Genomic DNA, 17,300 nt, shown 5'->3' on the forward strand with positions numbered 1-17,300 from the left:
GGTTGTAACTCCTGATTTTCCTGGCTGACGGTCGCTTTCCTTTTCAGACTGTTTGCTTCATCTGAGCGTCGAGTTTGTTTCTTCTTCTTTGGATTGTCTAAAAAACAATCAATCACAAGGCTTTTAGATGTTTGCAACTTTAATAGAACAAAACAATGTTTGGGCACATTATGTAATTTAACACTTTTACTTCTATAGGAACATAAACTAATGAATTATTCTTTTAAAATCGTCTCCCTGATCAAAGATTTTAAACTGCTTCTCCCAAAGAGTCAAACACAGTAAAAAAGCAAACGAAAGCTCGGCTCTCAGGCTTCATTAGTTTGGGATGTCAGAATGAAACTCAGCAGACACTTATTTACTGACTGTGTTGTTGCACATCTGCAGCTCCGAGTGAGGAAACACCTCCGACACGCCGGCTTTTTTTAGCTCCTCAAAAACAAAGGAGGAATGTTGGAGCTCGACGGGGCGCCAACTGGATAATAGGTTCTGCATCGTCGGGCGTCTGTTTATCCAGAAACACTTCAGAGCAACATCGAGGCGGAGAAACAATGAGAGCATCACCAAGCAGAGGTTTCACACGAGACGGCAGCGCCCCCTGCTGGCCTGATCCGTCACTGCAGGAGCATCATGGCAGCAATAATATCCTCCTGAATGCTGTTTTTATGACTTTGATCTTTGTTCTTCCTGTGCTTGTATACTTGATTTTCTCCTCGTTACTCCTCATTTAAAGGACCAGCGTTCAGATGGATAAATGGTCCTAAACGATATAATATTCACCATATGTTTCAATGCTTTTATAGTAACTTACAATGATGTTTTCCCGCCTTTGTGTTACCTTATAATGAGCTCTTTACATCCACGCAGGCAGCAGGTCGATGGCGTCCGCCATGTTGCACCGCTTTCTTTCAACAGCAGCTCAGAATGGACAAAACGAACACTGGCCTCTGCGTGTTTCATGGCGACGTGGACACGGAGCAGTTGTCAGTCATCTTGGAGCTGCAACATCAAAGCTAGAAGCTACTAAATCTTAAACATCACAAACGAAAATGGCCGACTTTGACAAGGACCAAATAGTGACGGCTAGTCGACTGGGTCAGAGCGTCTCAAACCTGCAGCTCTTGTGGGCGTTCCCGGTCTGCAGAGGTCAGGACGACCAAAGGGGCTCCAAGGAAGGAAAACTGGTGAACCGGCGACAGGCTCATTGATGCTCGTGTGGTCCGATCCAACAGAAGAGCTACTGAAGCTCAAACTGCTGAACGAGTTCATGCTGGTTCTGATAGAAAGGTGTCAGAACACACAGAGCAGCACAGTCTGTTGTGTGAGGCTGCGTAGCTGCAGAGCGGTCAGGGTGCCCACGCTGACCCCTGACCACCGCTGAAAGAGAGGTCGAGTGGAGTCCATGCCTCGACGGGTCACTTAAATCAACATGTCATTCTGCTTGTCTCTCAGGTGAATATCTAAGGTGGACAAAAAGTGAGACACTTTGGATAGATTTTTTGAAATAGATAGATGGATGGACTTTATTGATCCCGAGGTAAATTTAAATGTGTGATTTTTATAAGAAGTATTAAAATGCTCCTGACTGACGTGTACCTGCCCTCTCATGTCTGGATGCAGCCATGTTGTGTGAAAGGATAAAGTTAATCTGGCTCTTGTCCAACCATCACACAGGCTGTAGCACACTCCTCTGCTGCCCCCCTGTGGCGAGGAGGGGGACTGCGTCACTCAGGTGTTAAAATGAATCCGAGGCAGAAAAAGGGCTTTAAATTAATTTATTTAAAAAAAAGCATTTCTCCACTGAAGCAGAACAAACATCAATTTTTTTCTTTAACTATTGTTGGTACGTGTACAATCAGAAACAGACTCGCCGGGTCGCCAGAACAGAGTAAAATAATCAAGCAAAACGGGAGGTGAGGGGGGTCTGCCAACACCACAACGTCAACACAGCCGGAGGGGGGGGGGGCGAGGAGGAGGAGGAGGAGGAGGAGGAGGAGGAGGAGGAGGAGGGAGGGAAACAAAAACAGAAGAAGAAGAAAAAGAAGGAGGAGGAGGAGGGAGATGAAAACACAAACATTTAATCAAGTGCAGGTCTGGTTTGGACAAAGCAGGTCTTTTTTTCCTCTGTTCAATTTTACAGTTTACAACTCCTCTTGTTGTCGGATACATGCAAGGTCAACATCTGGAACTACACATGGAGATTTCATATGCTTATATCGGTTATCTGTGCAAGTATTAAAATATGTAGGTATAACTAAGCGATTTCATACGGATATGTCAGAACGAGGGGGAAAGAAACAAAGGTTACGTAAAAACTAGAACACTGTGTCACCGAACGGAAAGAAGGAAGTCCACATAAAAAAAGTCTAACTTAGTTACCGAAATGTCTTCGACCGCTTCGTTTGTACGCTTCCTTTCATTAAATTATCTAGATAAGTGAAAATACATTAAAAAAAATCCTATGCTCCACATCTGAACAACAAAATACTGCATATCTACGTACAGCTGCGATAAAGGAAGGTCAGTATTGTGAGAGGCTAGCTGCCAGAGTTTCAGGAATATTGGCTCCGAGTTGATCCCTTTCTCAATTTTGTTTTCTAACCGTTGATGCTCGTCTCGCTCGGTTGGTCCAGAGCCGTCCCGACGAGGCGTGGGGGAGAGGATGTTCTCCGCTGGCTGCCGGCGTCTCCGATCTGCTCTGAGGTAGAGGCGACAGAACGAAGGCGTCCGGCCCGAGCAGAGGCGCCCCGCTGCGCCGCTTGAGGTCAAAGGTCAGCTCTTTTAAGGGTTAAAGTTGTTAAGGCTTCCTGTGGTCTTGGTTTTAGTCACTCTCCTGTTTCAGTGGCTCACAGGGGACACCTTTGAGTTCTTTATTTTGTTCTCAACCCACATTCCAGTCTTAAAGGGGAGGACTCTGTTTTTATCCTTTAGACGCTCGAGAACAGAAGAGAAATGAAAAGTCTCCGTTTGGCACCTCGGGAGTCAGTGGTAGAAGGAGGAGAAACAAAACGAACGACAGGGACGAGAGAGAGAAACCGTGGAGGAGGAGGAGGACGTGGTGGTGGGTGGGGGGGGTCGTGTGGTGTGTGTGGGTTGTACAGACTAGTTGAGGTGGCTGCCCGGGTCGTTAGCTGCCGACGAGTCTGAGTCTGCAGGCGGGGCCGCCGCGTCGGCCTCCGATTTGCTGCGCTTGGCGTCCGGCTGTTCGCTGGCCGCCTGGTCCCCGTTCTGTCGTTTGGTGGGGAGGGAGGCCGAGGCGGAGGCGTGGGCCGCCAGCAGGTGGAGGGGGCTCGCCACGACTGCAGCTGAACAGGAGGAGAGAGAAGAAAAGGAGGCGGGGTCAACAGGTGATGTCAGAGCGGTTCAAACTGGTTCAAGTGAGACGATGAAGACGTCTGATTCAGAGTGTTTGGGGTCCTCAGCCCTCACGCAAACGTTTCTGACGGAAGTTTAAACTCGTTCATCAGTCGCTCGACGGACAGCTGCAGCTGTTTGAGTCATCTCTGAATGTAAGAAGCTGCAGCTTCTCCAAAGTGAAGGCTTACTCTTTAATCTCTTGTGATGTTTAACTAAATATATTTAAAGTGGATCGTACCCGATTATTTTTCAGAGAAACTTATTTTTAATCCATTTTGTATCTGAAAACAAAACTTTAAAAAAACTCTTGTTTTAAGTGTAGATGTGTAAAAAACAGCTGCAACACTGGTGGACGACGTTTGTTTGAATTTGATGAAGTATGCTAGCTGCTAGCTCTTATTCCAAGTTGTCAGTTAGCTATAAATAAACTGACTAATTAGCTACTATCGTTACTAGCGCCGCTAAAACTAGCTTACTGCACGTGCTCAGAATGTTCTTTGCGACCGGAATGCATTTAACCGTAAAACGACAAATAAACGGAGGTCTCAATCAGAAGCTTGCACACATTCATTATTTATCTGGTTGTCTGTGCACTGAAGCACCGTTTTTTTTCCCGTTCACTCAAACGCCACACGTCACGTTTACTGGTCGCTGAGGCAGCACGGTGAAGACCGGAGTGCTGTCAGGTTTTAGAATAAGAAGAGAGAGAGAGAGAACAAGTAAAACTGAGCAGAGAAAGACAGGAAAAAGGAAAAAGGCCGGCATGCGGAGCATCCGGAGGAAGAAGGTAAACGATCAGCACTAATACGTGCACGTGGAACCAAAGCACGCGAGCAGCTCAGAGTCTGTCAGATGATGAGGAGGAAGGATAAAACATTTACAGCACAGTGAGTGACAGGAAGGACGGGAAGGACTCTGCTGCTCGCTCTGTTTTAAAGAGGAAAATAAAGTTTAAAAAAAACGATCACAAACGTGTCGTCTTCGTCTCTCGAGCAACATTTTTACGGTGTTCTGTTTGCATTAAAACATTTACTGGCGTGCTAAGACAGCTTAGACAGACGTATCCTCGTGTGTCACCTGTGTGTATTTGTATTACAATACAAGGAGAAGATCATTTACTGCCTCCAATCATTTTAAAAATGACAGATATTAATCGGACATGTTCCTCACCGGAGCTGGCGGATCCCTGGATGGCAGTGGTGATGCTGTGGGTGCCGTTCTGTGTGATGGCCTTGATGGGCAGCTGGTGCTGACCGAGGGGGGCCTGCTGCACGATGGTGACGGTCTGCAGGGGGGCGGCCGACTGGGTGCTCTGGATGATACGACTGGAGCCGCCTATAGAGGTGATGGTGGGGACCGTCTCCACTTTGACTGAGAGGACGACACAGACGGGGACGAGGGTCAGGGGTCAGAAGAAAAACGTGGCGTCGCTCATCCTCTAAGGAACATGTGAGCAAATATCAAACCTGCAGGGTTTCCCTCTCACCTTTGACCTCTGCGTGCTCCCCGTTCTCCTGCAGCTCGCTCTTGTTAATGATGGTGGCCGACTGGGCGATGACGGCGGGGCTGAGGGACCCGGCAGGGATCTGCTGCAGGACGTGGACCGTCTGGATGGCCGGCTGGGAGGTGCTGGTGCTCACTGGAGAGGCCATGGTGTAGGTCACCGGCTTCATGGTTTGAGGTAACTGACGCTGGACTGCTATGAGTACCGGCTGGTTGTTGACAGGCGAGCCTGGGACACACACAGAGGAGGGACGATATTCAGAGACAGGTAACACGGAGGTTTAACAGCGTTCAGACGATAAATAAAGGGCAAAGTGAAATCTAAATGTGTCGTATACCTGGTGTGTTTTGTGCAAAGCGTGCTTCCTGGATGACTGCCAGTTTGGGCTGAACCGCCGGGGTGGCGGCCGGAGCGGGAGCAGAGGAGGTGTCCAGCTCCAGGGGGACCGGGGAGCCCTCTCGGGACAGGCTGTCGGGGGTCTGGACGCCGCTGGAGTGAGCGGAGAGGACGCCCGAGTGATTGGGAGACGCCGGGGCACTCCTGAGGGTCGGACAGAGGAGACAGGTTAATCAGGATGATAAATGCTGAATAGAAGAGGTGGTTATGGTTGCTAAAGATAACGTGCACAAAGCACAAGGTGCATGTCATCCACTGTTGGATGTTGAAATGTCAAGTGTTTCAACTGTCTCTTTAATAAGTGGAGATGAACGGGGGTAAACCTGGACCTGGAGGAGAGGGGTCCGTGTGGGGTCCTGAAGCAGGGGACGCCCCGGGGCCTTCGTTTCCTGAAGGCCTGCTCGATGAGCTTTCCCTCCGAGGACGGGTCTATCCTCCAGAACGAGCCTTTCCCCGGCTCCTCCTGCGACCGCGCCACTTTGATGAAGTAACGGTTCAGCGACAGGTTGTGACGGATCGAGTTCTGCCGCAGAGGAGAAAGACGAGCATGAATGTTTTAAAAGGTCATTTGTGACTGTTTCCAGGTAAACTCTGCATCGAGCTCCGTCTCCATCGTCACCGCGTCCTCTCACAGACTCACCTGCCAGCCCTTGTCTGCGGTCCTGTAGTAGGGGTAATTCTTTGTGATGTGATTGTAGATTCCGTTTAGTGTGAGCTGCTTGTCCGTGGCCAGAGTTATGGCCTGGACGATCAGCTGTGCATAGGAGTACGGAGGTTTGGAGTCGTCCTGTGGAGCAGAGGAGACATGCAGATTTATGGATCACTCTGTGAACACTCGGAGAACTGTCCTCTCGTCTGTCAGATGTGCAGCTGATCCCTTAGCATCGGTACGTTTGGCCGCATTGAATAACCACTTTGCACGAGCAGCGAGAAAAAAACTGTTTCAGTTTCAGCCACAATTACAAACACTGTGAGAAGGATTTAAACAACAGAGTGCCCTGTGTGTGTGTGTGTGTGTGTGTGTGTGTGTGTGTTAGAGGGCAGAGACACAGGTGAACTGCATCACCTCTACAGTGAGATAAATAAATAAAGGTCGGCTGACGAGCGGCTCTCCTCTCACCTTGGGACTGTCCCCTCCGGAGGCGTCTTTGTCGTTCTCGGGCTGCGAGTTGTCGTTGATGAGCTGCAGCTCTGCAGAGCTGACCATGCGGCCGCCCATCCTGTAGCCTGAGGAGCCGGCGCCCCGCGGGCTGGAGGGGCACGAGTTAGCAGCACTGCAGGGACGGACAACCAGACTTAATGTAAATATACATGTGTGCATGAAGGCTGCAGCAACAGATTATTTCAGCTAGCGAGGATCCTGCACATTGTTTTAACGGTTCATTATTGCATGTTTTAAGAGCATATAATAAGGAGAGCTAAAGCTCGTCCTTCACCTGCTGACCCTGCTCTCTGCGATCCAGCAAACATAAGCTCGTTGTGTGACGGTAATAATCCTCTGTGCGAAATACAGTCAACTTTACACACTTCTATGGATTAAATAAGAAGTCTTTACAGTCTAAAGTATATTAAGGGTCTAAACCTGAGCGATAACTAGCTCAGAGTTTCCCAGAAGGGCTCAGTTCTGTCCTGGCTCGGCTCATCCGCAGTCTGTGCTGCAGTGGCTCACTTTGGCCCACATCTATGCAAATATTGTGGAAACACTGCGGCGACTGTAGGAGCCACGACGAGGCCGAAAGCAGCCACACATTCAAAGCTTAATGACGGCTAATTATCTGTTTAATGGAGCGAACAAGCAGGCGTAATGTCAAGGATCATTTCCATGTCTAATGTCCATCCCCGGGGGACTTTGGAGACGAGCTCAGGTTGTCTCACCTGCCGCCTCTTCATACGCCTTCACTGTTGACATGTATCGACATTAAACCTTTAAATGTGAGCGACAGGAGGACCTGGTTGGTCTGAAGCCATCTGGCCGAGATCAGAGGCTGAGAGGATCTAAGTGTCTGAGATGCTCCCTCTCTGAGCCCTGCAGTCACTGAACTAAGCCTAAGCTGATCACCGGGCAGAGGCCACGTCAAGGTCAGCTGATCGCTCAAGGTCAACTCGGAGAGGAGGGGGAGTGACTTTTCTTACTACGGTGCACTGATCGAGGGTCTGTTACAGAGCGGATGGCAAGAAGACCTAACGTTAGCCAACACGTTCCTTTTTCCTGTGAAAGAACTTGCAGAATCCCTCCATCGTCCACTAACAGTTCTTGTTGTTTCCACTGACAGGCTCAGATTGTTATTCTAAGTGTGTGACAACATGACAGAAAGGATCCCTACAGAGATAGACCTTTTTGTTACAGAGGAAGATGATTGTTTTAACCACAGACAGACGTTACATCGCTCTCTGCAGACACACCAGACTCCATTTAGAAAATCAGTATTTTTCCCTTTGGAGCTGCTGCTCTACTGCTGTCTCCATCTGTTAGTTTTATTTGTGGTAATTTGAAACTTTGGTGTTTTAAATGGTTGTTTTGGATCAATGACAATATTTCTGTATCATACAATTAAATACACAAACTCTACCATAGAGGCAGCGGTAGACGGGCAACTCCCATGTTCTGTGAGGTAAAATTACTGTTTTACTGAATGGAGTCTGGTGGCTTTGAATGTCTGACATTACAGAAAGGATCCCTACAGAGAAAGAACTTTTTATTTAAGAGGAAGATGCATTTTTAAAACCTGAAACAGCTGTTACATCGTTTTCTTCAAAGCCACCAGACTCCATTCAGAAAAATGGTAATTTAGCCTTGCAGAACACAGGAGTTACTGTTCTAACACTGCCTCTACGACTCTGCTGAGTTTGTTTCCATTATTATGTCACTTTCTGTTTATATTATATTTGTATAACTTTTAATAACACAGAAAACTGACCTAATTGATCCAGAAGTAGACCAGCAGCTCCTGTGTTCTGTGAGGTAAAATCAGTGTTTTTATGAATGGAGTCTGGTGTGTGTGCAGAGAGCGATGTAACGTCTGTGTGTGGTTAAAACAATCATCTTCCTCTGTAACAAAAAGGTCTATCTCTGTAGGGATCCTTTCTGCCATGTTGTCACACACTTAGAATAACAATCTGAGCCTGTCGTGACCTTTTAAAAGAAGAAAATAAAAATACTACTTTTGACCTGAGTTTTCAATGAATTGAAAAATGCCACCAGGAGTACATGACAGCTTTTTGGGTTGAAAGTCACTTCCTGCCTGCTTTAACCTACTGAAGACATTTCGTACCTGATGGTGCCAGTAGGCGATGGCAGGGGGCTCATGAGGTGAGCGATGTTGTCTGGAATGTTGATGGTCAGGGGGGAGATCTGCGGCTGTACTGGTTTCACTGGGGACTCTGGAGCTTCGCGCTTCACCTTCTTCCCACTGGACAGGGCCGTGAACGTGATCTTGATGTTTGTGCTGGGGAACCTGAACGTGCACCTGCAAAACAAGACACACACACACACAGGTTTTATAAAAGGCAGATCAAATCAGCGACACGTCGACATCTTCTGCTGTGGTAGAACTGCTAATTTGCAGTTGATGCTGATATTGTAATTCAATGCCTTAATTGACCGATATCAATGACCTGCCATCCATCATTGCCTTCTACTGGTGATGCAGCAGAATTAAAGAACTACAACAACCAACAACACAGAGTGAGGAATGTGAGGATGCTGCCAACAGAAACTGAGCGAGCTTCAGGGACGATCATTAAAAGTAATGATCGATGGATTTTTGGATTAGATAAAAACAGTGACATCATAAATCTCTGCAGCACCAAAGATGAAACATCCAACAGATAAGAGGAGTTCTTCTGAATGAGCGTCAGATGTTGAAGCTCACAGTCTGACGCCCTGGAGAAAGAGCCGCACTCTCATTGGCCGGGCACGGCACCCTGACAGAGCTGGCATCAGCTGAGAGAACCGTTTCCCCGACACCTACATCTCAAATCAGCGTCGGCGCTCCCAGGAGGAGACGGAAACACTTCGGGGAGCCGGGCAGGCGAAGAGGGGAGACGCTTTCGTTATGCGGGTGCCCTCTGAGCACCCTCTCAGGAAGGGTGCAGACTACTCTCTGGATGTGACAGAGCTGCAGGAGATCCTTAAATAACATCAGAGCGCTGCTGTGTGTAACTGACAGAGTGGGGACGATGATGTCTATAAATAATAAAATATCTAAACCCGTCCCTTTATGTTCTCTCCTGCTCCTGTTCGCCGCGCTGTCAGTGAGCGCGCTGTTCGTTCACATAGAAATATAAGTCAAAATGTAACAACGGGGAGCGCATACAGCAGGCGGGAAATGTTCACTCAGATTGAACAGAAGTGATACCATATAATCCCGATCAAGATTGTCTTCCCATGATTAAATAAACATGACTGACGATGATACCGACGTTTAAAACGCTCCGCCCGTCCGCTGCATATCAAATCAGGCGCTCACAGCCCCTCCCCCAGGGGGCGACGGAGAGGTTAGGGCTTCACTTTTGGGGGAGCTGGCATGTCATGTGATGAGCGCCGACCTCGCAGCGGCAGTTTAGAGTGGAAGAGGAACAACAGAGACCAGTGTTTCGGTTCAACGACTGACCATGTTGACTGAACGTGTCTGTGGTTGTCGTGTTTACAGCAGCAGTCGAAGCCGGGAAGAGAATGCCTAGCTGTGCTCGAGAATGCCTCTTTTTGTTTTTCATTGCGAGCTCAAACGGATCTGTTACGTCTTTGGAGTGTTGTTGGTGCAAACGTGTGATGAAGGCGACGAACGCTCAGTCGCGTTTTTAATGCCGGCCCCCTGAAACGGCTCGTCATCGTCTGTTTGGAGGCGCTTCAGGTTTCGGGCGAGTGATGTTAAAGCTCCTGTTGAAGATTGATTATTTCTATATAGTTATTTTTAATGCCTGAAACCGCTGGCGGAGGGGGGCGGGTGTCAGACGCAGTGATTAACTGCACGCTGTTTGTTTACATTTTTCAGGGCAAATATTTAAAGTGAGTGATACATGTGTCGGTTAAAGAAAGCAGGAGGAGATTTATTGTTGTAAAGCACCACTTAAGCATGAACAGGACCAAATCAGCGAAGAGAGAAGAGGTACGTTTGTCCACAGGGGGCGCCAACATCAACACAAACCTAAAGTTCCTCACAGCAGCTTTCAGCAAAAAACTAATCAACTAAGAGGTCATGAAACCTGCGTAAAAAAAGCAACACGACTAACTTGTCAAGTGCAGCATGATGAGTGTGTGAAGAGACACCCTGTCCACCCAACTCCCAAAGACACACTGACATTACCCATGATGCACCACATTCAGGTAAAGAACCTGATTTTAAGTCTTAGTTTGATGGTCAAACTGAAAGTGTCGCTCTGTTTATTTAAATGTGAAAATACAATAAAAAATGTTCCTAAAATTATTAAACAATCGTGATGATCATTTTGGCCATAATCGTGCAGCCCTACCCTTTTATTATTTATGAATTTACTGGCTGTTAAATCAATTATTTATAACATATTCAGTCGATAAATCAATTAACCGACAGGCCGAAATGCAAAGAGATTTACGCATTGAAAGATATTAAATGTTGCATTTTTTGTTTGACATTTAATAAAGTTTAACCAAAACAAGGACAAAACTTTTCGGACAAATGCTGTTTGAAAAACGAGGAAATATCTGCTTAAAGCTCGCCCCACTGTAAAACAAAAGCTCAGTCGACGTAACGTTTCAGCACGACATGCAACACAGCTCTCTTTGGTTTATAGTCGTTTTTAATTGTCCGATTGAGTCTCAATTATTCAAAAACGGTATCAGTGTTAAAAATACCCCTTGAAGTGTTCATTCATTAGCGCCTCTTTATTGCTCTCCTGTATGAACAAAGACGCCCGAGCTCCAAAAACAACAACACACAGTTGCTTCGCTGCTGAGCCGTGAGGACGACAACAAATAAAGCTTGTTGGCCTGAAAACTCTCACTTGATCGTCACCCCCCACCCGCCCTGCAAAAAAACAGAATGTCAACAAAAGAAGACGGCAAGACAGGAAGGGCACCGAGTTGGAGAGAGATTTGAGGGGTGTGGGAGAGGACAAGGAGGGGAGGCAGGGGAGGGAGAGCAAAGAGGAGAAGGGAAGGCTGTTTCTTTCTGCTCGGCGTGTTTACATCACCAAAGAGGAATCCCTGGAATACAAGCGAGTCGTCCCCTGGGCCGCAGCCCTGCGAGTTCTCTCATGCTGTCAATCTTGAGCTGCACCCGCCTTATCCCGGATATTTAGGGTCGTCTAAGTGTCCTCTACAGCTTCAGGATTACTGTAAAGCATGCGCGCCCATGCTAGGTGGTATCTTACTTATATAGGTGTATGTAAAGACTGCCGCTGATTAAAAGCTCTTCATTGGCAGCCGACCAGATCAATAAATGAACCTGAAACCACTCTGTCCTTGTTCGTCGTGGTGGCTGTGTAATTAAATGCCCTAGTATGTGTATGGTGTGGCTAACAGCGGGGCAGAAATTCATTTAACAGTCACAAAAAAAGTACAGCTGCAGAAAATACTTAGATAAGTTGGTGTTGCAGAAATTGCATCAAGTCAAAACAAGTTTTCCTTTGTGCACAGAGAAAAAAAAATGGTTTCACATTGAGGCATTGCACAATAGCTGAGAGCAGAGTCGGGCCTGTGTTGGCAGAGGCAGGCGGGTAGGTTCGTCTACATTACAATGTACTTTAGTGAAAGTAATGCAGCCACTACAAAAATCTTTCAAAACAGATTATCTAATTAGTCGGTGACTAGTTTTCTGTTGATGACGTTGATATTTCAGTGCTGCCACATAACAAGCAGAAGCTAGCTTATTTTTTTCTTTTGTTTTAATCTTTATCTGCATTTAATGAGACACTAAAACATTATTTACTTTCGAACCGGGATGCAGACATTTCCAGAAAACAAACGCTGAAGCTTTACAACACATTAATAAAATACATTTCAGATCATCAGGGCTACAGCTTCCTGTGTGTTAAATGTTTGTTTACAAAGCAACACATTATCAACAACACTACAAGTTAAACAATGGCAACACTATAAGTCAGACACATTGCACAGAAGGGTTAGGGTTAGGGTTAGTGCTGAACCTCCATCACAAAACTTCTTATTTAAGTTTCAAGTTAACTAGAAAGCTCAAGTCCCTGTTTAATTTTTAATGCTGGGAGATTACTGGTGAAAAACACTAACCAGCATGCCTTCGGCTGGTTTGAATAGAGACCAAAGGTCCCGCAGGCTGTGCTGTTGTGAGCCGGCAGGGCGGGGACGGACTGGTTTGTTTACGTTTAGGGGTCGAGAGGAGCTCCATTCACAACTACAGAGAAGCTACAGCTAACTAGCTGCTTGCTAACATGTTTGCATGACAACAATAAAGGATGTTTAAAGTTTTACTAAATACACATTTTCTGACTTTAGAGAGTCCACGTGATAGAAAAACTACAACTAATCGATATTATTAAAAGCGTTCCTATAGCTGTAAGCTAGCTTGGTTTAGATAGGCATCTCCAGCACAGACCCTGTGGTATGCGGCTAACGCTAGGTTAACCACAGGAGGGAATGTGGAATGAAGGCAGGCGGCTAATTGACCCTGATGCTAACAAAAATATCAACAAAGAAAATGGCATTGGAAACAGGATGCGGACTTCTTGCTAACATGCTAAACACGTGGTCCTCTCAATACTGCTGGCCAATATAAAGCCAATGTTATTAACGTTAGCTGTTCGGCTACGAGTGCTAGCATCCACATGTTCACTTACATTCGTGGGAGCTGCAGAGGAGGGGCGCCCCGTCGGAGGAACACTCCGTCTACAAACACCCCGTTTTTACCGAGGCACCTCAGGTAGAAATCTCCGCTGCCGGTGCCGTCGTCGCTGGCGGTGAATATCTCCAGATGCCTCCGCGAGATGAAGCTGGAGTGGCCCATGCTGACGTCCACGGAGCCCTGAGACGAGTTCCGGCCGATGGTCACCGAGCGCTTTTTCATCATGTATTCGAATTCACGGCCCTCGAGCCGGGCAACCGGCCCAGACGATCCGCTCACCACGGCCATGTTCGGGTTAAAGTCTCCAAACGACAAATACGGGGGCAAATAAAACACCGGTGTACGGACGCCCGACTGAAGCCTTTAAGAGGCGTGAAAATGGAGCAAATCTAAGAGAGGGGCATCAAATTCAAAACAGGAATTTAGAGGGGAACATGCGAGGCCAGGGACAGCGGCTCCGACCCACCGCCGAGAGAAAGGGTAGCGGAGAGATCCAACCAAACTGAGCAGGAGGCGGATATCACTTTACTGACAGCGTGCTCAGCCAATCAGAACCCAGCAAGCGGATGCAGCTCCTCCACTGCGACCAATCACACTCGAGAATTAATCCGAGGACAGTTTCAAGGTCGGTTGGTGAGTAGCAATACGCGCATATGCTGCCTGGTGAAAAGAAAGAAGTGGAGTTTTACACTACACAGGAAAGGAGTGGATCAGCCGGTCTACACGTGCAATCACTCACCATTATCACTACACCGAAAGATTATCGATTATCTTTAATCATGCGTCAATATCACCGACTAATCGTGTATTTAAAGCAAGAAACAACCAAACGTGTGAGGTGATTTTGCAGGATTTAGCTTCTTTTAGCTTCCACGTCGCTGTAGCGCAAATCCACATTGCATGCTAGTCGTCCTCCTCCACTACAGAATCCATGCCTGGTTTTAGACGGCTCCCTCTTTGCAGCATCTTTTTACTTTCCAATGATGAGGTTAACTATATTTTAAATAATCATCATTACAGTCTGTAATCAGTGCTAACAATTCTGGTCGTCATGACAGACAGACAGAGCTGCTTCACGTTAGCCTGCTGTTGCTGCAGGTTTATAATCCCGAGCTGTCCTGTCTGCAGGCCTTGTTATCATCAGGGTGACTGACCCTGCCATCTGTAGGCCACTTGTTTGTAAACACTGAGGGACTGTCTGTGCGGAAGTTGTGTGTGTGGGCGCGTGTGTGTCTGCGCGTGCAAGCAGCCAAGGCCACTAATAGACTTTAACACCTCTGACAAGGTGTAAAGTAATGATCGGGCGTTGACGGGGTCATTGAATGCAGCACGGAGGTAGAATCAAGGTTAGTAAACATCAGAATAATGATCTTATTACAAGGAAAGACTTATTGTGGAGAGATGAACTGTGCACAGAGACGAGGCCAAACAGAGACAACGTGCTGGTGAATCATCATCAAGGCAAAACATAAGAAAACAGCCTCTTGTGTCCGTAGACTCGTACAAACAGAAATAGGCCCGTATCAGTTCTTCTTCGTGGAAAAAAATAAAGGCCTACAGGAGATTTCATGCGACATCCTTTGCCACACACTTCATTAGTGGTTGTGAAATCTATATATTGATTTAATGATCAGCTATTAGTCAACACCAGACAATTAAGATGCAGTTTTTTGTGTGCAAATGACGTTTATTAATCATTTATCAAGCAAAAATATTTCTTACAGTTCTGAAATTTGAGGTTTTATCTGTTTGCTACGGAAGCCCGAAGCGGACATGCATCCATACATTTTATTATTTTTCCTGTGATAACGAGTACTTTCTGTTGTTTTATCGAGATCGCAACTTAATTATCTCGAGATAACAACGCTGCAGCACCGTAACGTCAGATGATCGTAACCTCGTATCTCCAGAGCTGCAAAAGCACAAAGCAAACACAGAAACAGGCTGAACCGACCTCATCAGTGTGGGCGATGGCAGCATGTCGTGCTGTGTATCATCACAGTGAGCAGCCTGTTGTTCTTTTTACTAGTACGACAGAAAATTATCCCGTTATCACAAGAAAGCCAGCGTTGTTGTCTCGAGATAACGAGATAAATAAGTCGAGATCTGGAGAAAACGGGAAAACAGGAAATAAAATGGTGGCATGTCTGCTTGGGGCCTCCATAAGTAATTGTAAATTGAAAATATTTGGCTTTTTTGACATCTGAGGACGTCATCTTGGGCTCTAGGAAATTGTAACAACCAAATGTTCTTTCACAAAAGTTAACTGTTTTTTCACAATTGATAAATTATAGAAATAATAAGCATGTTCGTCAACATTTAAAATGATTTTTTTTTGTGCAAAGGTATAAAAGAAAACTCTGAAGATCCTTGCTGATGATTTCCACACCTCATAAAACTAATAAAGTTTGACATATTAGAATTTATAAAATATGGAAGCCCTAAAAAGACATGCATCTTATTTATCTCGTAATCTCGAGATAAGTAAGTCGAGATCTGGAGAAAATGGGAAACAGGAAATAAAATGGATGCATGTCCGCTTGGGGCTTCCATAAGTAATTGTACATTGAAAATATTTGGCTTTTTGATGTCTGAGGACGTCATCTTGGGCTCTAGGAACTTAGCAACCGTGTTTTTTCATAAAAGCTGACCAATTGATAAATTATAGAAATAATAAGCATGTTCGTCAACATTTAAAATGATTTTTTTTTTACCTCTTTAAGCCTCATATTCCAATGGGAAAAAAAATCTTAACATCTGCAAAGGTATAAAAGAAAACTAATAAAGTTTGACATGATATTAGAATTTATAAAATACGGAAGCCCTAAGAAGACATGCATCTTAGTTATCTCGAGATAACGAGAGGAGTAAGTCGAGATCTTGAGAAAATGACTCAAAATGATGACTCGTTATCATGGAAAAATAAAGTTAAAAAATGTATGGATGCATGTCCACTCTGGGCTTCCGTAGGAAAATACTCTCAGCTTGTTTTCATATTCCTGTTGCCTTTTTTACATTCACATTAATATTTCCCCTCGTGCACCTACAGTCTGTTTTATAATGTACATGTCTTAATATGCAACTATATGCATTTATTATCTATATTTACAGCTTATTTACAGAGTATATTAATGCATATTTTTATGATGTATTATTTTGGCCCTAAAGTGACTCATTTTTTTGGAGAAACATGCGTACAGAATTTGTTTGGATATTGAAAACATAAGATGTCGTCAGATTTCAATCAATATATTCAAACTTTCACTCGCACAGCGCCGTCTCGACTCCGTAGTGTCCTAAAAGCTTGTTTCTTTTCTGGTCACAACTTATTCGCTGCATTTAAAGCAGAAATTTGGCCCAAATTCATTCTGACATCAAACCGGATTCTCATCTTTATTTTCTCCTTCTTGAACCTCTGACTTCACCTCCACCCACCACTGGAGGGAGACATGCACCAGCACAATCCTCCAAAGATGACATCATGAACTCACCGGCCATTTTAAGCTTTTAGGCAGAGGTAGCGTTCACAAGCAGCAGATTAATGAACATCTATCATCACCTGCAGAGAGACTGACTTACAGACACGCAGCCAAAGCACAGCAGCATTTATCAGCTTATAAATAAGAGCACACGTGGAGTGCAGATCATATCGATATGAGCTGCATGATGGAGCTTATCTTATCTTAGATACACTCAGATACATTAGACTGACAGCTTTAAGTGAACAAAATGAAGGGGCTTCTAATGCTGCAGAAACATCAGGTGATAATTCACATCAACATCACTCAATAAAAGCAGCATCTGAAATAGTTCAAACCTTTAACTCCAGCATTTGTGCGTCTGATTGGACTTCAGCTGTGTTTCCTGGAAGCACTTGTTTGTCCACAGTTTCACTCCAGTCCAGGAAGAGAGCGGTGGCCGCTGTGGCTCCGCTAATGGGAGCAAACAATGGGTCAAAGCTCTCTGAAACCACATGATTCACAACCTAATATCAGCTCAAAAGAGATTTCGCTTCATCATTCTGAGTTATCTGATTAGAGCTGCAGACGACCAGGGAGTGCATCTGAGCAGATCTACGACCTGCAGGAAGTCGGCCTTTAAAACAAGGAGATAAAAAGAGTTCAATGTTACTGAAGATACGTCAAATTATTGAGAACGAGGAAATGTCACGTGCCAAGAAAACAAGTAGAAATAAAGGATGTCAAAGAAGTCACAGATATATAAAGTAGATAAATAACCTGATGCTT

The 17,300-nt window shown here is 45.5% G+C and overlaps 1 protein-coding gene across 2 annotated transcripts; it reads right to left on the bottom strand.

The window, feature by feature from the left end:
- Window positions 1–1,759: 1,759 nt before the first annotated feature.
- foxk2b (forkhead box K2b) lies at window positions 1,760–13,511 on the bottom strand. 2 transcript variants are annotated; one of them, XM_069676137.1, is made up of 9 exons: window positions 13,049–13,511; window positions 8,530–8,724; window positions 6,378–6,531; window positions 5,898–6,044; window positions 5,587–5,780; window positions 5,199–5,401; window positions 4,844–5,089; window positions 4,528–4,728; window positions 1,760–3,305 (listed from the first exon to the last, which is right to left on the bottom strand). In XM_069676137.1, exons 1-9 carry the CDS (start codon window positions 13,339–13,341, stop codon window positions 3,103–3,105), a joined length of 1,836 nt encoding a protein of 611 aa, XP_069532238.1. In that variant the 5' UTR covers window positions 13,342–13,511; the 3' UTR covers window positions 1,760–3,102. The 2 variants fall into 2 exon arrangements, with proteins under 2 accessions (XP_069532238.1, XP_069532237.1); XM_069676136.1 differs by having other exon boundaries at window positions 5,581–5,780.
- Between the last annotated feature and the right edge of the window lie 3,789 nt (window positions 13,512–17,300).

Source organism: Semicossyphus pulcher, unplaced genomic scaffold, assembly GCF_022749685.1.
Source record: "Semicossyphus pulcher isolate SPU_LCO1_2020_fin unplaced genomic scaffold, fSemPul1.0.p SCAF_25, whole genome shotgun sequence".
Taxonomy (NCBI): Eukaryota; Metazoa; Chordata; class Actinopteri; order Labriformes; family Labridae; genus Semicossyphus; species Semicossyphus pulcher.

Coding starts and splice junctions, on each gene's coding strand:
- foxk2b (XM_069676136.1), bottom strand. CDS start 13,341: ATGGCCGTGGTGAGCGGATCGTCTGGGCCGGTTGCCCGGCTCGAGGGC. Junction 8,725..13,048: donor CCTCTGCAGCTCCCACGAAT/GTAAGTGAACAT, acceptor CTTGTTTTGCAG/GTGCACGTTCAGGTTCCCCA. Junction 5,090..5,198: donor CTTTGCACAAAACACACCAG/GTATACGACACA, acceptor TGTGTGTCCCAG/GCTCGCCTGTCAACAACCAG.